The 23,620-nt window shown below is 43.7% G+C and overlaps 1 protein-coding gene across 1 annotated transcript in view; it reads left to right on the top strand.

Annotated features, from left to right (window-relative positions):
* LOC148508740 (heterogeneous nuclear ribonucleoprotein M-like) overlaps nucleotides 1-23,620 on the top strand; it is a 49,825-nt gene that overhangs the window by 4,620 nt on the left and 21,585 nt on the right. The window contains exon 2 of the mRNA XM_088444079.1: nucleotides 12,034-12,197. Coding sequence (XP_088300205.1) covers nucleotides 12,034-12,197 — 164 coding nt within the window. The remainder of the gene's footprint in view (nucleotides 1-12,033; nucleotides 12,198-23,620) is intronic.

Here is a 23,620-nt window from a genome sequence, read left to right as displayed (position 1 = left end):
ATTACACTTAAGAAGCTGAAAGAAGCCATCCGCAAAAAAAAGGTCAACAATTCCACTGTCAAATGTCGTCTTACACCATGACAATGCCAGACCTCACACTTCGATGGCAACATCTGCGGACATTGCCAAAATGGGGTGGGCAATAATACCACATCCACCATACAGTCTTGATTTGGACCCTTCTGACTTTCATCTGTTTGGCCCTCTCAAATACTGTCTCCAGGGTCAACATTTTGAAGGCATAGAGGTTGTTAAAAACTCCATACGTTCCTGGGTCAAATACCAACCACTGGATTTTTTCCAAAGTGGATTCAATGTTTGAGGGCAGATGGTGAATTTTTTGAGTAGTCATTCTGTTACTAAGACTTCAAAGTATTTTACTGAAAATTTTCAACTCTGTATCTATAATAAAATTTGAGTTGTGAGCATTTAGGCATTACTTTTTGAACAACCCTCGTATTACCAGCCCTCTGAGTTAAACCAGTTAACTTTCAAGTTGTAATGTGTAATCTAAATTTATACAAGGGTCTTGTATACGTTTAGATTATACATCCTATGGCCATGTAGATTCGCTACCCTGAAAGTTGAAATGTCAGGATTTGGCAAATCGATCTGGAGTCTAGTGTCCTAAAAACACTGAGCCATTACAAGATTTTTCTCTAAAGTGGCTTACACATGAGGTGGTGTTGCAAATCTAGTGTTCACTCTAGGTCCGGCAGCAAGCAGGGCGCCGGACCTAGAGATAGGGCACTTCTGAGCGCGCCTACGGCGCGTGGCCAAAGACAAGTGGGTGTCTTTATGACGCATCCACTATTCGTGACTCCTGGGGGCGTGCCCGGCACTAACCGACATGCCGGGCAGCCCCCAAGCGCTGCGGTCACTGAATGGATGCTAGGCGCATGTGCCCGGCATCCATTCACCAGCGGTGACTGCTGCGCCCGCCGTTTTGACCACCTGCGGGATACTGCGACCCACTGGTGGAGACAAACCGCAGGCTGTCTAAGCCTAGCGGGAACGCTAAAATCACGTCTGTTTTTCAAGTGGAAGAACTACATGCTCTATGATTACATACTTTGTTTTTATTCTTGGAGTTTTGAACATTTACACCCAAAAATTGCAGAATAAACATGAGACTTGACCAGCATGAATTTTCAAAAACTGTACAATATAATTTTACATGATAAATTATTAATTAAATATAGGGTCATTCCATGTAATTTCACCCAGGCCATGACCGACTCAGATTTTCATGAAACTTTGTACACTTGATACTACCACATAGCAACAAACCCATGTAAAATTTTTCTTCTCTAGCCCTCATAGTTTTTGAGATATAGTGGGTCAAAGTTTCAAAAAATTGCTGGGAAATGCCACTCCTGATGCTCTGTTTTTATGTGAGGTGTATATTGAAAAACATTCCTATCTCAGTGTCTAATCCACATATCACTTTGATAGTGTTCACTCTAGCTCCGGCAGCAGGCACTTCCGCGCGCGCGCTCCGGAATAGGGGAAGTGGCCATTGAAAAGGGGCATGTCTATAAGACTCGTCCCCTTTTCGCCACTTTTGGGGGTGTGCCTGGCACTTGCCGACACGCCGGGCAGCCCCAAAGAGCTTCTGAAAGGAAGCTAGTCTATTCACTGGCGGTGACCCCCGGGTGTAGACGGCTGGTTTAGCGGGGCTCTGCCCGGTAAGGGCAGGACGCTTGGGCGCTCCAGATGGAGGGCAGGGCGCCGCACCGTGCTAAAACAGCCTAGCGGGAACTCTACTTTGAAATTTAGAATATGAAGATTCCAGAAAAAAATGTCTTATCAACCTTGCCTGGCTCAGTCATTATACATTCCTTTATTTCATACTTAATTATATTTTTGGTGCAAAAAAAGGTTAGGGTTAGATACTCATTATCCACTAAGGCAGATGAGTTATGTCCTTCTTCTTTTTTTTTTTTTTTTTTATATAATTGAACGGTAAAGTATACTTTAAAACCCTATAAAATAAAAATAATGGGATTTTGATTGCCTGTATGAGTACTGTAATGTTTAATTCAAAATCTATCTTTAAAAATTACTATTGGGCATAATTTTTTGCCGCCAGAGTGTTTTAATTTGTGTGTATATTTCTTATTACACATAGGGGGCTATTCATTTGGCCCACGATTACACGAAAAACTACTATTTGACAGTGAAAACCCCCTATTCAATGAGCCGTGGTAATTTTATCTCAAATTTCACTTCACCTACTATGAGCAGGTGCAAAGTTGGGAAAAATCCCTATTTTATGTAGAAATATCAGGATTTGGTTCAGAACACCTGGGACACTGCGCCCGCCCCCCCCTATATAACTAATTAGGCACCTTGATGCTGTTGTTTTTAATTGGCCAATAATGTCATGTCATTTTTAGAATAAGAGTGCACAGTGATGGCATTTTGGGTTCAAGCTATGGGACAGGTATATTAGGGTGGTTTGTGAGTGAAACAAGTGTTTTTAGTCTTGCAGGTGGGAGTAGTTGGTCTTTTTGCACTCTTTAAAAAAAAAAAGCCCTAAAATGACCCAAATATATACTTAAATCCATTTTTATGTACCCCAAATTTAATGAGAGCACTTATTTTGCTGAAAAAAATACACTTCTATACCGTTATCCTATGTTAGTTTGGCATTTTTTGGGGTACAGGCTGATTAACCCATTTTTGCCTACACTTTTCACAGCAAGAATTTTTTAGCAAATCCTTTTTTTTTTTTTTTTTTGTGATTTTGGAATTGAATAGGTGCGAAAACATAAACATATAGAAAAGACTTACCAGGACCTAATTACCTATTTACAGGGGTATAACCAGAGGTATGAGGGCCCCATAACAAAGTTCCCTTGGTGCGCCCCCAAGCCCCATAATACTTACCCCACAAGTTCCTATTGGGTCGCGACCGGCTCCTGATTAAAGATATCAGAGCTGTACTCGGTAGGGTGCAGGGGGTTGGTTACTGGGCACGTGGGCCCCCTAAGCAGCTGGGCCCCATAGCAAGTGCACCCCTTGCACTCTCTATATAGTTACACCAATGCCTATTTCGTCTGTTTAAAAGATGAGATTGCATGCTATGACACTGCTCTCAATGCCCATCAACTGTAAATGTAAAAAGCATTCTACTTAAGAAATTCGAAGACTGTGACCCTGAAGATGAAGTTTCTTACAATCAGTGTGTATCTACTGACAGAACAGAGGTGGTGAGGTGCACTGCAACATTTGATTAATATTTAGAAACTTTGGTTGAAAAAATAGATAAACTTGTCCCTTCATTATTCATTTATTGCTAAGGCACAATCAAAGATTCTAAAAGAAAAAAATTGAAGGCCAACCTTCAACTTGACACAGCTATTGAAAACTATTCTTACGTCATTCAGAATGAAGTTCAAGGGTATTGTTGGAAAAACAATGGTTGTACACTGCACCCAGCTGGAAACTATACTCATGTTCCCCAGTCTGATGACCTGTTCATCACAAGTCTGTGTCTTGTCTGATTTGGAGCATGATGTAGCATTTGTGTCCGAAACAGTCATTATTCAGTACATAGCGTTCCCGCTAGACTGTTTTAGCGGGGCGTGGCGCCCTCTTTCTGGAAGGCAAAAAGTGCCCTGCCCTCCAGAAGGAGGGCAAAAAGCGCCCTGCCCTAACAGCCTGCGGGAACCGTCTTCACCCGCGGATCGCGGTGTCCCGCGGGTGAAGAAATGTGCGGTGACCCGGTCACCGCCGGCGAATAGACGCCGGGCGCATGCGCCCTGCATCTATTCTCCCTGTCTGCAGGGCTTGGGGGCTGCCTGGTGTGTCCGTAAGTGCCGGGCACGCCCCCAAGAGTGACGAAAAGGGGACGCGTCTTATAGACACGCCCCCTTTTTGATGACACGCCCCTTCTCGGTCGCGCACGGCCATGCCCTTTCTAGCTCCGGCACCCTGCCTCGCGCTGGAGCTAGAGGGAACACTAAGTACATCAAGGAAAACATTCCTGCTGTCAAAAATTTGTGTTACATCAGTGATGGGTGTGCGGGGCAGTATAACAATTGCAAAAAGTTTCTCAACTTGTGCTGCCATGATCAAGACTTCACTTTGAAAGCGTCATGGGCATTTTTTGCAACCGGGCCACGGTAAATCTTGTGACGGCATTGGTGGAACAATTAAGCCTCTGGTTGCCAGAGAGCCTACAGAGACTATAGGGGCCTATCCATTAGCAGATAAATTTGAACTATGAACGATTTATCTGTGTGTGTATACCAATTATCAGAAAATGTTTGGTTCTAAATGTAACAACAAACTAAGCCAATTGCTGTTGACACCACACTATGTGATGCTTGTTTAGTAACACAAGGGGCAGCACATATGGTGTAATGGTTAGCATTGCTGCCTCACAGCGCTGAGGTTGTGGGTCCCACTACGGCCCTTAGGTGTGGAGTTTGTATGTTCTCACTGCGTGGGTTTCCTCCCACTATATATACCGTTATAAACCTCTGTGGCTATTACTGTATCGCCTACTCCTCCATGGGCCGCTGACATGGCAGGAGTTATGACTGCTGTAATGTCAGAATTGACGGCTAATAGGAGGGTTAACCAAATATCTGGACCGGTGCAGATTGTGTACCGCTTCTACATTGTCCTCTACTGCCTATCATAAGCCTGCACTGAGCGTCCTCTGCCGACTGTCCTCCAGTCGTATGAGGAACCCCTCGCAGCTCCGCGCTGCCGGATTTAGAATCTGTCACTCGGGGTGGAGCCTTAAAATTCTAGCTGTCAGGCAGATCCTTAATCTACCTGAGGAAGTAGTTCCTGCAGCTCACGCAACCGCTTCTAGACAAGCTCTTTGTGGCCTGGAAACAACTGGATAAGCGGTTCCAAATCCACATTGTTTCCCTTCTGGCTATACATTTCCATTATCCATGATGGAACAGTGGAAAACACCTACTCCAGTAGATGCATTTGTTTTTTCGTGTTTTTTTTTTATTTATTTTTTTAAGGAAACAACGATTCCTTTGCCAGGCCACTCACGTAACCAGCGATGTGATTGGTTATAGTCTTGTGACTGCCTATAGGCTGATTGCTGGACAAGTCGCAGCACTTCCTGCATCAGTAAGTAAAGGTTGCGGCGTTTTGACATAGTTGTGTGTGTGGCTGTTTTTCTGCTGCCTACTGATCATATAATACTACTGTGGCTCTCCAACTCTTCTGCTCGCAAGTTGGAATAAACACTGCGATCCATTTACAGCAGCAGGAGCCCAATTTAGGCCTACGCTTGTTAGCGCCTGGGTTAACAATGCTGTAATTGCTGGGTGGACCAGTTGATTATGGGCTTGGATACTTCTAGAGCAGAGTTACGATTACTAGCAGAACTCTCCGTGAGTCAGCAGTTTACATGATATCAGTCAGATCAGTGCTCGTATGTCCGCTTCTGCTGTTTCTGCCCGCAGAGTTCTATGCTTGCTCTCTTGGCAGGCGGATGCAGACTCCAAACGGGCTGTTGAGGGTCTACGGTTCACAGGTGATATGCTTTTTAGTCCAGAACTGGAAAAATGGATATCCCAAGCCACTGGGGGTAAGTGTTCTTTCCTTCCTTAGAATGCTCCGTCACCCAGGAGGACTTACACTGGTCCCTTATTTCATTCCTTTCATGCATCCCTTTCGTTAAAGGGCCAGAGTAACCCCCTCGCACATTAGGGGTGGCAGAGGTAGAGGTCGCCCACATAGTTACACGTCGGCAGGATCAAAGACGAGTCGACCAATAGGTGGCTGACTGTCTCCCATCCCACCTGGGATCTCCTGCGATGGGACCTTGCTTACAGACTTTTCAACAAGCTTGGAACCAGACCTCTTTAGATCCGTGGATTCGCAAGCTACTTTCCGTGCGGTTCCGAATAGATTTCGAGGTTTCCAGTCCACAACTGTTCTTCTCTACGAGTCTGCCGGTGTCCACGGACAAGGCCCCTGTTAAACCTAAAGTCTTCAAACAGTATCTGAAGCTGTATCGTTTCACTATGGAGTCACTTCAGTCTGTCATTGCAAGCTTTGAACCGGCAGAGTTCCTCATTTCTCTGTATATAAAGGATGTGCATCACCATGTCCCAAATTGGGAACCGCATCAGGCTTTACTACATTTTGCGATTTTGCAAACTCATGATCAGTTTCGAGCGTTGCCGTTCGGGTTATCCTCGGCTCCCCGTGTTTTCACTAAAATTATGTCTGTCATGATGATCAGTTAATCAAGGCTCCATCGGACCACTTCTCTTGGACCATGCCTCACTGACATAATCAATTTCAAGAAACCCAATCTGAGTCCGTCCCAAAGACTCCAGTTCTGGGGATGATCCTAGATACGGCATTACAGAGGTCTTTTGGAAGACTTGGCATCCGGCTGCTCTTTCAGCTAGCCCTCAGACCAAGGAGGGTGTCCTTTGCTTCTTGGTCTTCGTCTCTTGGGGAAGATGGTAGCTGCATTCAAGGCACTACAATTCGGACGATTCCACTCCCGAGTGTTCCAGCTGGCCCTGCTAACACAGGGATCAGGGTCTCCCCTGCATCTAAATCAACTGATCCATTTGGCCCCGGCAACCAGGGTGGCACTCCTCTGGTGGATACGACAGACGCCAGCCTTCGAGGATGGTGAACTATGGTCCTCGACTATCGCTCATCGGTGGTCCCTACAGAAAAGACTGTGGCCCATAAATGTGTTGAAACTCGGAGCAGTTTCCTATGCTCGGCTAGAAGCAGCGCAGTTTCTAAGGTCTCGTCTGGTACGAGTTCTGTCAGACAACGCGACGGCTGTCGCTTACATTAACCGCCGGGCCGGCACTCGGAAGTCGTGTGGCCATGTGAGAAGTATCTCAGATTTTCTAGTGGGCCGAGAGTCAGTCAGTAATCCTGTCGGCAGTATTCATCCTGGGAGTGGACAACTGGGAAGCAGATTACCTAAGTCACCAGGATATCCATCCCGGGGAATGGAAGCTTCACCCACACGTGTTTCACGCACTGGGGTCGTCCTCAGGCGGACCTCATGGCATCTCGATTAAACATAAGTGACCAGGATACGTGTCAAGAACTCTGGATCCGCAGACGGAGGCTGTCGACGCCCTAACAGTTCCATGGACTGACGACATGGTTTACCTGTTTCCTCCAATACTACTAATTCCTTGTCTACTAAATCAAATAAAACACTAGTCGACCTTAGTCATTCTCGTGGCACCAAACTGGCCTTGGAGGAGTTGGTTCTTCGGTCCTTCTTGGCAGTCGATCCAGGTTACTTCCTCTTCATCTGAACCTTCTGCAGCAGGGTCCTTTAGTTCACCCCAACTTGGCACAACTGCGTGGAACGGGGTGGTTCTTGAATCCGATATCTTAGATGGAAGGGCATTCCAGACTGTTATTCCCACCATGCTTCGCTCCAGGAAACTGGTTTCGGATGCGCATTATCATTGCATCTGGCGCTCTTCTATCATATGGTGGTACAGTCGGGGCCTTCCATCAAGGGTGTTTCGTTATCCCGTTTTTACTTCTCTCCGAACGGGATTAGATTCTAGTCTTCGCTTAGGATCATTAAAAGTGCAGATTTCTGTTCTTTCTATTTTCTTTCAACGCAGGTTGGCCCTCCTGCCTGCGATGCAGATTTTCTTCAGGGGGTGTTGCGGGTGCAGCCAACCTTTGTACCACCTATGGCTCCTTAAGTCTTATACTTGGTACTTTTTTCTTCAGTCTTCCATGAACCTCCCAAGAGGTTGATATTAAGTATTTATCTTGGAAGACTGTCCTCCTCCGGGTTTTGGCTACGGCTCGTAGGGGTTTGAATTGGGGGCTCTATTTTATAAGCCTTGTGTTTCATGATGATAGAGCGGGGCTCAGGACGCAAGCTACTTTCCTTCCAATGGTTGTCTGTTTTCTACATAAATCAGCCTATTGTGGTACCTTCTTTGGTAGGGGACTCCGGTATTTCTTCTACCCTGGATGTGGTTATAGCTCTCCACCACCTCTGTTGGACTGTGTCCTTATGCGAGTCTGAGTTGTTTTTTCTTTTTTTGTCCTTTTATAAGGCTGTTCGGAAGGGTTGGCCAGCGTCCAAACAGGGTTGGCATGTTGGCTTAGACTGACAATCTGTCAAGCTCATGTCAGCAATGATCGTCAGCCACCTATGTCCGTGTCGGCTCATTCCACACGTTCTGTGGGTACGTCGTGGGCGAAATGTAGGGGTGCCTCTACTTTACTATTGTGCCGTGCGCCCACTTGGTCTTCGGTGCTCACTTTTGTGAAGTTTTATAGAATTGATACATTTGCGGCTTCAGCATCATGTTTTGCCGCCTTGTACTGCAGGTTCCTCATAGCGCTCCCGCCCGTGGGGAAAACTTTGGGATGTCCCCAGTGTAAGCACCTCCAGTGTCCCCTAGTGGCTGAAAGAGAAGATAGGATTTTGGTACTTACCGGTAAATCCTATTCTCTGATTCCACAGGGGACACTGGACGCCCACCTCAGCGCTCTTCGCCTGCCTGTTCAGTTTGTTCCATATGTTGGATGGTTTTGTTGTTGTGTGATATCCTCTTCCTTTTACTCCGGTTGTTCTCCATCTCCTCTCGGTCTTCATTTTCTAAACTGAGGGCTGGTGGGGAATAGAGGGGGAGGAGCTTCACACTTCTAAATTATTTAAAGTGCCAGCTCCAGCTATCCACGCCTCTATACCCCAGCGTAAGCACCTCCAGTGTCCCCTGTGGAATCAGAGAAAAGGATTTACCGGTAAGTACCAAAATCCTATTTTTGTCTCTCCAACATGTTGGTCAGTTATCGTTTATAGCTGACAGATGTTAGAAATATCTGTCACGGTAAACGACGAACGATTTTTTTTAATGAAAATGAATAGAAACATAAAAAAAAAAATCCACTCCCAGAATGTCATGCAATACCGTTCGTTGTTTGCAAAAATCTGTCATGTAAATGAGATCTGTCACCGCAGCCCCAGGAATTTTCAGTAGATAAATCTTTTCTTTTAGAAAAATCTGATAATAGATAGGCCCCTTAATAGGTGATCTGATTGACTCAGCTGAAAGAGTTTTACATTTCTACAAGTCAAAAGTTGCAAATATAAAGTTAAGGCTAATATCAAAAGAAACACACAAGCAGCTGCAAGACCGATTTTCCCAGGCAAAAACAGTACCTGGTACAAGAGGATTTCATCACTTCTCCTGTATATCTGAAGTTTCCGTAGGAACAAAGTGACTCGGTTCAAATAAAAAGCTCATTTCTCAGATCAGAACAATCCAACACCAGTCAATATGTCACAAATCTGTACAAATTCATACATAGCACTTGTTTACTATAATCATTTGTTTTTTTGGATAAGTACTTTTAAAATATGAGGAGGAATGTGATGTTGAGGTTAAGTTCATGCACACCTATGGCCCTGCGCGGTCATTTCACTGGCCTCTACAGAAGAATAAAGACCTGTTATGTTCCTGTGTGCAATATAATGTCCTCTGTCAGCCCTCCTATCAGAAGGGTACTAGAAGGATGTATTACTTCCCTGAAAAGGAAGTTGATTATGTACAACGACAGTACAGTCTCAACTTCAGTTAGACATCAGGCATCCCTGTTTAAAAAAAAAAAAAAAAAAAAGTAAGATTTAATAAGCTGATGTATTTGAAACGGCTTTTAGTGGGTATGCTCGCTCCTGTTTTTCGCACTTATTCAATTCCAAAATCGCAAAACCAGCATTTGAGTGAAAATTCTTGCTGTGAAAATGGGGAGATCAGCCTGTACCACATAATTAGACAAACGAGCATAGGATAACAGTATAGAAGTGTATTAGCGGTCATATTAAATAGATTTGGGGTACTTTAAATTGAGTGAGTCAAATGCCTGTTGTATGCGTTAAAAAAAAAAAAAAAAAAAATGATAAAAAGCAATTTCTCAGCAAAGTAAGTGCTCATTAAAATCAGGGTACATAAAAATGGGTATAAATATATTTTAGGTCATTTTAGGGGTCTTTAAAAAAAAAAAAAAGTGCAAAAAGACTGACTACTCCCAACTGCAAGACTAAAAACACTTGTTTCACACAAACCACCCCAATATACAAGCCCCATACATTGAACCCGAAACCTTTGCACTTTGTCACCCCAAAAAACATGTCATTATTGGGCAATTAAAGATAATTAAAAACTTCAAAGTGCCTAATTAGTCATCCGGGGGATTAGTTTTTTTTTTATAAGGATTTTCCTCAAGGTAGGTGAAGTGAAATTTGCAGATAAATTATTGTGTCTAACCGAATGGGTGTTTTTCGCCCGAAAACGTGTAATCGCGGGCTAACTGAATATACTCCCCTAGTGGGCAAAACTATATCTAATGGTCATTTTTTATTTTTAAAGCGATTAATTAAACATTACAATACTCATACAGGCAATCAAAATCCCATTTTTCTTTCATAGGCTTTTAAAGTTCAGAAAGCAAAGGGACATGAGAACTCATCTGCCTTAGGTTGATGATTAGTATTGAACCCACCTTTTTTTTGGCACCAAAAAAATAATTAAGTACGAAGAAAAGGAATGTATAATGACTGAGTCAGGCAAGTTGATGAAACATTTTTTTCTCCATATTCTGATTGACAAAGGGCCAACATTTCAAAGTGATATGTGGATTAAGCACTGAGATAGGAATGTTTTTCCATGTTGCTACTTGGTAGTATCAAGTTTACAAAGTTTCATGGAAATCTGAGTCTGTGGGGGTCATAATTTTTTCTGGGTGATTTGACATGGAATGACCCTATATTAATGCCCTATTACAAATAAACCTGTAAGTTTAGATATTAAGTACAGTATTACAAACTTATATGGATCCTGTAAAAATTCTTTCTATTTTATGTATGAGTAACGTCATTCTGCCTTCAGTCTCAAACTTGAAATTTTCACAGTAGCTTAGAATCATATGGACCTTGACTTGAGTCAAAGGTTTACATTTTTGCCAACCTGAGATTAAGTCTAAAGTTGGTACAACTTTGAAAAAATGTAATTTTTTTTTAAATATAATAACATTAGAACACAAATCTCAGATATTTAAGCATTTTTGGTAACAAACTAGTATGTATATACCTTTCTCTCAATAAACATACCTGATAAATTAATATTGCTTCTTGGCTATATGCATTTGGGCAGGAAGCGATCTCCCTGATTTGTCTGTCAGACTGCCAGGCGGTTGTAGCATTGCTTTAGCCGCGGGAGCATACATTTCTGCACGACTAAACCTGTTGCTTCTGGAACTCGCGCCCAACGGGTGCAACAATTGAATTGCTCTGATGGGTACCCATTATGTTTGGGTGCTTACAAAACCATTTAATCGTACTCTTAAAAATTTCTATGCCAGGGGTGTTCAACATGCGGCCCTCCAGCTGCCGTGGAAGTGCACATCCCAGCATGCCCTGACAATTTTCAGCATAATCTATTGGCAAATCTGTGGCAGGGCATGCCGTAAATTGAATACCTCTTCTACGCCTTGTTCTAGCTTTACATTGCTGTGCATGTCACTAAAAACGCAAAACCCACTGAATTAAGAAAACAATATTAAAAAGGGGTATCTAGTTTGGATGGTAATACATGTGTAATATACAAGTGATACTAATGTAAATATCTGTTAAATATGGAGGTCTGGTAACTTCACTTTGGTGTTCCTTATCTATGATCAAGGCTAGTACACCCCAGTGTATAAGTACAAAAGCTTTTTATATGGAAAAGGAGCTCCCTGTTACTTCATCATCTTACATTTCAGATAGTTCATTCTTGCACACTGCACCTGTCACAGCCCATGCAGTTCTTCTTTCCTGTCTGTGATGTCAATCTTTTTTTTTTTTTTGGTGCCTCTAGTACACTGATGCTACAAACTACTGATACATACCAACGTGTGCTGCACGGGTTGTGACAGGTGCAGGGTGCTAGAATGAACACTAACACTGGTTTGGGATACATTATTCCATATGTAGACTTGTCGTCATCATGGATAACTTTTTTTTTTTTTTTCAAATATTTATCTTTGTAGAACAGAACAATCCAATCAGAATGACAAGAGAAAGGAGAAGGGAATGAAGAAAACAGTGAACCGCTTTGAGCCCTATCACTCTCAAAGACGCTTCCGAGCATTCATCTCTAACATTTCATTTGATGTGAAGTGGCAGGCTCTTAAAGACTTGATTAAAGAGAAGGGTAAATAGAATCGGGCAAATTGGTGCTGTGTGCACGTATTTTTATTTTTGTCCCCTGTCTGTCCGGCACCCATCTTCCCCCCCCAACCCAATTTTTTTGGTTGTAAGAAACTAGGGAAGGAATTAGAGATGGTCCTTGCTTAAACTAAAGTTATGCTCTTGGTTTCGATCTTTAAAATGCCTTTATCGTGTCAGGTTTTTGTTTGAACTTGGTATTGTTTGGACCTTTACAATAATTTTGTGAGATCCTAAGCTGCTAATACTACTTCGCAACTTTTGTTATTTTGACATTAAAGGAGGTGTCGTTGCAAGCAGTGATGAAACACTACATCAGAAATGGTCACAAGTTTTACTGCAAGTTCCGGGTCTGTGATGCAGTTACATGCGTTCTATGTGGATATACACTTTCTCCTGTGCTGATAGTTTATATATGAGGCACATGCTCTATTTGATATTTATTATTTCTTCAATTATCATGCAATAGCATATAAGTGAATATTATGATGCTTAATCTGTGTACTGTGGGATTATTATTTTTTTTTTATCAATTATACCCCGTTTTTTACATCTGAAAACATTGTTTTTCTCAGGAAAACAAATAGGTCTGTGACTTTTCGTGGTTTCTATGTATTTCACTGCTGTGATCAGGAGAAAAATGGCTTCTTGTCACTTATTTGGTTTCGCCTGCCTGAGTAGGCAACAGGGCTAATTGGAGTGCCCCGGGCGAGTTAATTAGTGGCCGTAAATTACTGCGGCTATTTGAATACTGGCTTTAGTCTCATTTTAAAATTTAACACCGGTTTCGTCGTCATTTTCGTTAAGACCTTTATATTATAGTTATCTTTACATTTTAGTACTCCAAAAAGTGTCGTTGACTATTACTTTTACTCAAAATGTTTACTGACAAAATTAACATTTAATCAGTGAACCATTGGTTGTATGTAAATGAACAAATAACATCTATTTTCGCTTTACATTCCAAGTTTCCGTCAGATAAAAAGTCTCCTGCTGGCACCACTAGTACCATGGGTGGAACATTTATTAGCCCAGTATTCACTCCACTCAAACCAACTGATCAGGGGATTCTATGCCTAAGACGAGTATTGGCAGCCCGCAGTCTCAAATTAACAGTGTGCCTGTACTCTAGCTTCTATTGTGTCTAATGTCGGAATTACCTTCATACGCCAATGGTGGGTAATTTGGTCGTTATAAGAATATGACCCATAATATAGCTGTCATTATAGGAGAATGTTACTAGAGATATATGAAAAATAGCCACGCAAGGATTAGGGGGCACCATGACATTAATAACCTTCGAAATAAGCCCGAACACCGAGGTCCAAAGGCTAGTGATAGCTGGTCATTACCAGAATATACTGTATGTATCGGAGATCCCACCTGGCCACAATTACGCCAAGAGATTCTAAATTGATGCCCAAATTCTATGCAATTTAACAGGGGTTTGATCTAATCTATGAGCTTGTAATAATGTTCCACATGAGTGATACATTTAGAATGTTCAAAACCCATATGAAATATCAGATTCCTATCCTCTTCTGTAAACGGGCATATTAGGTCCAAGTTTCATTGAGCTAATGAGGGAAATTTCACTGGCTTCTGCAGAGTAAGTAAAGTATACCACCCCGATATTCCTCCCTTAAGAGCGACCCTAACTAGTTTATCATGAATACATTTGGGTATAGTGGATACTAAATGTAAGACCAGCGTGCAGTTGAATAACCAGTGACTAAGTTGGAGGTATTTTAAAAATCCCTTGCCGAGATGGAGAATCTCTCCCGTATTTTGAGTAAATGGGAGCAACACTCCATCTACAGTGACCTCGCGTAGTGATAACGCTCCTTTTTCGATCAGTTTGTGGAAATGTAAATCTGGGATGAGGCAATTCATACCAGCTATGGAGAGGTCAGTCAGGGGAAAAGTAATTATCCAATTTGGATATTACAATACACCAAGCTTTACGTGTGTGTGCGTGCTACTGCTGTTGGGATAAGGATTTTATAAGGTTTACTAGAAAATGGCACCCATAAAATATTGGTTATGGGAAATGGGGCTAACCTATTTTGTTCTAATACAGCCCATGGCTTTGGCTTATCTTTGACAAACCATTCACCGATCTAACAAAGAATGCTTGCCCATTGGTAACCTTGCAGATCCAGGAATGCCAAGCCACCTTTCAGACATGACCTTTCGAGCTAAGAGTGGCTTCTTATTTTTCTATACATATTTGGTAAAAATCACATTGAATTTAAGTGGAGGATAGGAATTGTCCTAAACAAGTATATCTTAGGAAGGAGCACCATTTTAAGTGTTGCAATACGTCCCGTACATGATACCTCTTGCGTCATCCAATCTGTAGTTAGTAATGTAAAGTTACTCAGAAGGGGACGCTAATTACAAGGGATCAGTTCAGCTATATGTATTCCCAGGTATTTAAGACTTATCTTTTCAAGAGTGAATAGAAGGTCAGGGGAGGTATTTATTTTAGTATATTCCTCTAGTAGGGATGTAGTTAGGAAGCCGTCAGTCGAAATGCCGACCGCCGGCTTCCCGACTGAAATCGTCATGGGACTAATGATGGGCGTCTAAATACAGACTCCTATCAGCCCCACGCTGGCATACCGATCGTAGGTAAGCCGGGTGTCGGGAGTGCTTCACCGCGGTGAGGGGAGGGTTAGAATTACGGACTCCCGGGGGGATTTGTGGTTAGGGAGGTTAGGATTGGGCACTCCTAAGGGGAGGGTTAGGGGGGGAGAGGGGTAGGGATACCCTACTTACCTCCCCTGTCGGGATCTTCAGCTGCCGGCCTTCCGGTGTCTGTATTTCATCCACCGCGCTTAGGTTCGGTGCTGATTCATACTGATTCCCCTCTAGTATTGCATGTAAATGCTGCAAGCTAGATAGAGGATCTGTAAAGGTTTTAACCTCTTAAAAGAGGATGATATCTGTAAACAGGCAGATTTTATATACAAAGTCAAGAAGTTCTGGTTTTCATATAGCTTCCTTAGTTCTAATAGTTTCAGCTAAGGGTTTTATGGCCAAGTGAAGATCAGTGGGGGATAGGGGGTACCCCTGACTTGTGCCATTAGCTTTAGGGAAGAGGATGCTGTTCACCATAACTCTAGCTGATGGGCAGGAGTAAAGGGCCAGTGATCACGGTGAGTGACAAAATATGTGGGTCCCAGGGACCCTCCACTTTAAAAAAAAAATAAAAAAAAAATGGGGTCCTACCTCCCCATATGCCTCTCAGACCTCCCCCTAACCCCTTACAAATGATGCCACACAGCCATGCCCACCCTCTACACATTTTGCCGCACATTAATGCCCTTTACACATTATGCCACACAGCAGTGCCTGGTCTTTACATATTTTGCCACAGCCGTGCCCGGTTTTTAAACATTATGCCGCACAGTAATGCCCAGTCTTTACACATTATGCCATGCCGTAATAGCCCTTACAAATGATGCCGCACAGCCATGCTTGGCCTTTACACGTTATGCCGCACATTAATGCCCTTTACACATTATGCCGCACATTAATGCCCTTTACACATTATGCTGCACATTAATGCCCTTTAGTCCCCCTATGCATTGCCCCCAGTAGTAGTCCCCCTATGTATTACTCCTAGTAATAATCCCCCTATACATTGCCCCCAGTATTGGCCCGCCTATTAGTGACCTGGGCCTAATGCCTAGGTCACTCACACCTCGGCCTAATGCCCCTATGTAGCCTGGGCCTTGTGCCCACCTATATACCCACAGGCCTATTGCCTGCATTTATCCCACGGGCCTAGTGCCCGACAACCCTGGTGATCTAGGGAGTGGTGAATAATGGTGGCCCAAGGCCGCCTACCGTACGGTGGAAGAGGTTGCGGGGGAGAGCTTCGTTACCTTTTTTTTCTTTCCTCCACCGCAGTCCCCTTCGGTCCGCAGCTTCATTCTTCTGGCGCTGGCCCATCCTGGCCAGCGGTGCCGCCTCTTCCTTTCTTCCTCCTTAATCAAGCTGTCTACTGGCCTCTTGCGCGGCCGCCGGAACTGTTGCCGCACTGCTCTTCTGTCTACGGAAGGTCTTCACTTCTCCCCTCCACCACCGGACTGAAGCTTCCCGCTCAGCTGCGTCTAATTCAAGATGCCGCGAGTGGGTGGAGCTATGACGCGGCGAGTCGCGATTGGCTCGTCGCATCTGCCTCCTATTGGCAGCTCGTGGCCAGTGCCAAACAACCGCCGCCGCTACTTGGCTTCCGGGCAGCAAGCTCCGCTTAGCTTGCGTTGTGCTTTTAGGAGGGGACCCAACGTGGTTTTTTGTTTGTTTTTTTTTTTTACCACCGATGCATGCTCGAATCTCATTGATCTGTGACGTCCACCCCGCTCTGGTCGGAACGACATATCGTTCGTCAGTGCGTACACACTGAATGATATGTTGTGAATCGTTAACGAGATTGACCGATCTTCATGCATGTACAAAAAATCTGAAGATACGACCGGCAGGAGCGAGCATAGTGAACAAGCATACACACTGGACGATATGAACGATTTGTCGTTCTGATGCGTCAGGAAATTGGCCAAATCGCTCACGATATCGTGTAGGGACCTTAAGGGCTGAATGGTCCGCCAAACCTTGGGTAGAATTATAGTGCTTTTAATTTGTTGGAGTGTCCATTTATCAGAAACTGCAAAGTCATTGCAGGAATATGAATGATTGACATGGGAATAAAATTTATAATCTCGTAAAGTGAGATGTTTTGCTCTCCATATATCACAAATATCATGTTCAAGTAGAATGCGAGTAAAGGAATGGGAATGGTCTGAGTACATGAGATCTTAATTTACAAGTCGAGGAAAATGTATCCATGTGTCCTTGACCTTAATATGGTTGAGGACCATATTAAGGTCACCCAATAACTGAACAGACCCCCTTCGGTGATTCTGTAGTTTGGTGCAAAGTAGTCTACAAAAAGAGATGTTTGGCCTTAGGAGCATATACCGAACTATCGTGACTGGAAGTCCCTCCAATTTCCCTTGTAAAATAAAAAAACAACCCTCCTTATCTGTAATTTGCTTCTCTAATATAAAATTACAAGAAGCACAAATAAGTATGGTCACACCTGCTTTTTTTATGGGGGCCATTTGACATGTAGTAGTGAGGGTAATGATTGTCAAAAAATGTAGGCGTAATGAGTTTAGAAAATGTGTGTACCTTGAAGGGCCACAATTTGTGCCTTTATGTTTATGTAAATTATTTGGGGAATTTAGCACCTTAACATTGAGAAGACCGTACATTCACCATCTTGATGACATATGACATGCAATGTGGACAAATTAAATTGTAAGAAAAAAGCTAAAATGTACCCTGTATAGCTTAGAGAAAGCATTATGAAAACTGGGAACAAGACATAACGGGCAAATACAGAGGACAAAATAAAAAAAAGTTGAATGAGGGAACAAAGGGACAGGCAGAGCTCCCATATTGGGCTAAGATGGGCCTCTCCCAATGGTGGCACATAAAGGTGATGATAGTAGAGGCTGCCCCCCAGCCCTCCTATGAGAACAGTAAGTTAAATAGATATATGTTGGTGAATGTGCGTTATTCATGTAACAACTATCCATAATGGGCAAAATAATAGGATAGCAAGTCAAGAACTCGCCAAATCTTCACCCGATCTGAACTGCAGTCCGCTAACATCTCAAACATTGCAGTGAAGCACCGAACTTGTCCGGCAGTATTGCGGTCACTGGAAACAAATCCTCGGGAGCTCTGGGGCCTGCCGGGAACCCTGTGATCTGGTGAGCGGCGGGACAAACACTTAACAACGGCAGAAATGGAGCCGGAGCACAGTGAAAACCCAACTGCTCCCTTCAGCTGCTAGGCCACACCCCACCCTTTCCTAAGTTTTATGGTACAGCCTTATACCCCATAGGTGGCCAGAGCAAAGTGCTCCTTTATTTGGATTTTCAAGTAATGAAATCTTAACTCCAATTTTTTTCCTATGCAAATTTTTATATTGTGGTTTGAAAAAGAGAATTCTGCTTCATAAATACCATATACAAATGTATTCCTTGGTAGTTGTCGTCCCATATTTGTGTGGCAACAGGTTGTTTCTTTTGACAACCATTTTTAGGTTTAATTTTAGCATGGTAGTTCTCACTACACATGCTTTCTCATTACTAGTATGTATTTGCCTTTATGGAACAGCTTTTGCTGCTTGTAGAGGTGTTTGTGTGTCAGACACTGATGCACCGTCACCCTGCATGATTTCTGGTATACATTCTTTAGCTGCGTCTGAAGCTGCTCATTCCCTTTTTGTTGCTGGATTTTGTTAGTGTAGCACTGGCTGCCATATAGAGGTTGGTACAGTTAGAGCATTGCTCTGCTATTTTTAATGCACTTTTTGAGCGCTGGATAGGAGTCAAAAAGGCTGATATGTGGTGTCCCTTCATACAAGTAAAATTTTGTTTGCCAAATTGATAAATCCCTTTTGTTTCAGCCATGTAACCATGTGCACATTGGATTTTTCAGCAAAATTATGTTTCTTGCCACAAAGCTTGTAAAGTTAATAATGTTGTACTGCTTTATAAGTGTAGTGGTCTTAAAAATTGTTTGAGCCCTTGCTGTTTCTTGTATTGGTGGTTTTCCCCGTAGGGTGCTTTAATTTCTTTTTTACCAGTACAAATTCCATACAGAACTTAAAAGAATAAGATTCCCTATGCAGATTCACATACGTGCTGCTTTTATTGAATTTGCATATATAATAGTGTGTATCTCCTTGATAAAGGCCATTTGGCTGAAACATGTAGGAGTAACATCCACTCTGGAATTTTTAATTTGTACCCTTGTTTACCTGCTTAATACACACGGGAACCCGACTCGCACCACGGCCACAGGGTGTGTCCACAACCACACCGGCTACCAGAATCAACTTCAAAGTCAGGCTGTGCTCATCATTTGACGCTAAGGGCTCGTGGTGTCACTCCCTCCTGTCTATTTACTATCATCGCTGATACAGGGGTAGAGGGGCCTGCACTGCAGCCACAGTATTCATGCCACACAGACAACAAAGAGCTCCGCCAAATACCGGCCGGTACGGAGCCCACTGGCACGTGGGGCCACCTTTGCCTTCATGGCCCGCCAGTGCAGGACACTCTAGTGATCCATAAAGTTAGTGTCCATCATGGGTACTACCAGTAGGTAAGTCACACCCATTCAGACGAGTGTGGGATGCTGCCAACTGGGGGTGCCCCAGCACACACAGACAACGCTCACTTGGCCCCTGAAGACTGTATCCCATAGATCCAGCAGGAGCAACATACAGGTCCACAACCGTATGGTAAGGAGTCCTCTGAAAGGGTCTACCCACTGAGCATCCACCACAGCAATACCACACACAGGGGTCAGTATCTGAATTTTATGCTTTATTTATTATTTTATTTATTTATATGGTGCCACAAGTGTTCCGCAGCACCGTACATAACCAAAAAAGTGACTTGCAGGACAAGGACATGGATAATATACTTTGATACATTGGTGACCATAACACCCAAATAAGCAACAGAACATAAGCAACCAAGTGTTAGGTGCCCTAGTGGGGAGTAAGAAGTAGACGAAAATAAAGTAAGGAGAAGCACAAGAGTGTAGACAGGAAAGACTGTTTGCAGAAACAGACCCCTGTACCATCTCAACCATCCTAGTGAAGCACTGTAACTTCTCAATAAATAGGATTGGTCCAGTATTTTTTTTTGTTTGCCTCTCATTTCCCAACACAAGTACCAAACACAGATTCCCCACACATAATCTGCCTGTACACTCTACCCTCCCCCCGTACACACATGAGCCCACGCCCTTATATACACTGACCTTTTCATTTCATTGCATCCTCATCTACTCTAACACTGCTCCTCCTGAACATTATTACACGCCCCACACTTCCCTAACTCTACCTTTATCCTACCTATTCCGTCACAACTGAAGAGTGCACGTACCACCTTATGAGTTTTTATAATATACTATAATCACTATAATTTGTCTAACTGTGATCTCTGCCTTCTGGGATGGAGTCAGATCTCTTATCACTACTACCATTACCTTACTTCTATGCTACCTATGCTACTTCCCTAAGAGGCTGATAAACATTCTGCCTAATTAGCTTCACATTTTTGTTGCTGCCAAGTTTAGTAAGCGCTCGTATGCATTCTCCACTCTTGTTTCCAATATTGCCTGCACGGAAACAATGCCATACCACAACTTAGTGGCCAAAATATTATTACAACCGGGTTAGTACTTTGGGCCAGATGTACTAAGCTCTGAAAAGTGATAAACCACCACAGTCAATCAGCTCCCAACTGTCATTTTTCAAACACAGCATGTAACATGACAGTTGGGAGCTGAGTGGCTGGTCGTTTATCACTCTTCACTTTATCACTTGTCAGAGCTTAGTACATCTCCCCCTTTGTTTGGCCACCTGTTGCCCTTAATCTCGCTTGAATTCTTCTAGGCATGCATTCTACTACCTGTAGCTATGTTTCGTGGGGATTATTAGTCCAAATGTAATGAACTGTGTTTTCCAGTTCCTGAAGGTTTGATGGTGGCGACTCCAGGTGGATCCATGCTTTCATGCTGTTGTCTCCATATCCTCATCCTATCATCTGAATGGTGTAATTGAACACTGGAAATGGGTCATGTGGTCTGACAAATCCAATCATTCACTGTCCAATTCCTGTGCAAACTGGAGGAGTTTCACCCTGTTTGCAGTAGATGGCAATGGCGTATGGACTGGTCTTCAGCTTCTGTAGCCCTTAGGATGTAATCTACAGCATACTGTTCTTTGTGAGGACATCTGAATTGGTCCCGGATTCAGATTCTGTAATTTGATGAATTGTTGCCGGTCTGTGGAATTGAAGTTTGCCCACTCTCCGTTCTGCTTGAACATTCAGTAGCTGTTTACAACCACAGGCCTTGTGCTCAGAACCAATTTTGTCTGCTGGTCCAATCTGTGTACACTTTACCAACACCAACTGTTGCTCACAAACAATTCACCACTGCAGCTATTACAGATGTGTCCACATACATCTATCCTCTATGCGTCACACAACGCAGGAGCTCCATGTGCCTCGGTAGCGTTTTTCGTGCGACTTTTTGCCTTCAAATGTGTCTTATTCACACAGTGATGTGAATAGTTAGCACAAGCAGCTACTGCTGATTACAATGATTTGCAATATGCATCTATGTTCTCTGTGCATCTGCTGGTGTATCTGCATGTGACATGCTATGTTAGTGTCAGTGGCTGTAACATAACATTTTTGTCTTATTTCTTAAATGTTTGTGGACCAGTTTTTGTTTAAGGACAGGTGTTTTCCTGAATACCATTTTAGGTTTAATTGGCAGGAGGTCATTTAGTCTCATCCTCAAAGTATGTGCCAATGTTTCTGGATAATTTTGTTCAATTGCCTGTGATCCTTATTGTATTGAGTGATGAAAGGTGTGTTTGGTTTCTTGGTTGTAGTGGATCTGTTCTTATACGTCAGTAGGGAGTCTTTCTTCCTCCTCTACCCTCTTGAAAGCACTCTGTCCGTAACCCTTCTCTATGAACTGCTGTTTCAACGTATGTCCCTGTGTGTTATAGTCTGACAATTTACTGTAATTCCTCCTAACTCTCATGAACTGACCCAGAGGGATTTTGTCCAGCCAATTTGGATTATGACCACTACCTGACAGTATATAACTGTTTACATCTACTGTTTTTTGGCAAATTCTAGTATCTATTTTGTCTTGCTTGATGTATATGATTATGTCCAAAAAATTAACCTCTGGTGAAACTGAGGTGATTTATCATTCTGGTTTATATATCTGAGGAATTTGTGTAATTGGCATTAATCTCCTTGCCAAATTAACAGGATGTCATCTATATAGCGACGTCAGAGGACTAGGCTCCCCCCACGGGCACTATGGGAGAGGTGTCATCACGTCTCTCTCCCATAGTAACGAGGAGTGGCGGACGCAGGATCGTGGCCTAAGGTAAGTATTCATTTTTTTTTTTTTTTTTTGTGCAGCACTCTTAGAGGGGGCTTAGTGCTGGGGGCACTCTTAGAGGGGGCTTACAACTAGGTTGAGGGGCACTGAAAGGGCATGTGTAGTGGTCTATTCAAGCTTTCATATATTTTGGTAATGGACGATGGTCTGACTCCTAAACTTTTATGATGGCTCCTAGATTTTACAAAAATTTGTCGAGCCCTCATCTAATGGATCAAGGACCAGCGATGCGCGTGCACACTGGGTCCACGCCGACTCTGTGGAACATGCTCGGCAAACTGACGACTATCGTCAGGTTCCACATGTTCGCAGATAGGTCTGTGTCCTGCACTGAATGACGTTCAGTGAACGCCGTTCAGTGCGGGCACCGCACCTAGGCGACCTAAAGGACTGAACGCTAGTATTTCAGTTTTTCAAGTCGCCTAATGTATAGGCCCCTTTACTCCCTCCGTTCCCTGTTGATCTATCACAGTATAAAGAGATGTTATATCGCTTATGCATAGCAAGTAGTCTTTGTGCCAATTGTACCCTCTAGGGTTCTAAGGATATCTGTGGTATTACGTAATGTGTGATTTTCTGATTTTGAACGTCTGTAGAAAAGTCAGATTTTCTGATTCTGTAGAAAAGTCTTTCTACTTCAGGGTCCACGGTATCCACAGGATACCTTGGGGTATAGGCGATGGCGGCCGTCATCGGGCACCTCAGAGTTAAAGTTTTCAGCCTCCCAGGATGCACTGGGTCCCCCTCCTGTACCCTGCCCCCGAGCCAGGGCAAATCAGTTTCGTAGGTGCCCGGCTCAGTCGGGTCACCGTTTTCAGAGGGGGGCTGTTAATTAGCTCCTGAAGTTCTTTAAACAGCGTTGCTGCAACAAGAGCTGTACTGACGTCTATGCTGTCGCTCCTCCACCCCGCTGGACCAGAACGCCGGTACTGATATGGGGATGTTGGTGGGTGTCTGGGGTCACAGCTAGCGGTGACCCCGGATTACCCAGACTGTGGCCAGATTCAAGGGGGGTCAGGTAAGCGGCGGGGTCCGGCGGAGGGAACCAGCCGATACAGTCCTAGGTCCTCAGACAGAGGGGGCTCCTTGGGGACAGGCTGCGTGTAGCTGGTTCCCTCCGAAGTTTCCCTCAGGATAGCTGGTTCCCTCTGAAGTTTCCTTCAGGATAGCTGGCGCTTCCACTAGACTACCAGGGACAGTGGGCTGCAGCTGAGCGGTAAAGCTCCAGCGTCCCAGGGGTTAATTGCATGCCATGGGAGCACCTTCCCTGTCTCTCAGCCTGCGCCTCCCCCGCTGCACAGTGCCTCTCCATAGCTGTCTGGTGCGCTGTGTCAGCGCTCTGCTCCTCGGCGGCCATTTTCTGAGTGAAGTGTGCAAACGCTG

Source organism: Taudactylus pleione, unplaced genomic scaffold (assembly GCF_031769625.1).
Source record: "Taudactylus pleione unplaced genomic scaffold, aTauple2 ptg000347l, whole genome shotgun sequence".
Classification (NCBI taxonomy): Eukaryota; Metazoa; Chordata; class Amphibia; order Anura; family Myobatrachidae; genus Taudactylus; species Taudactylus pleione.
The sequence above is the reverse complement of the archived record's forward strand: the minus strand, read 5'-3'. Positions and strand labels throughout refer to the sequence as shown.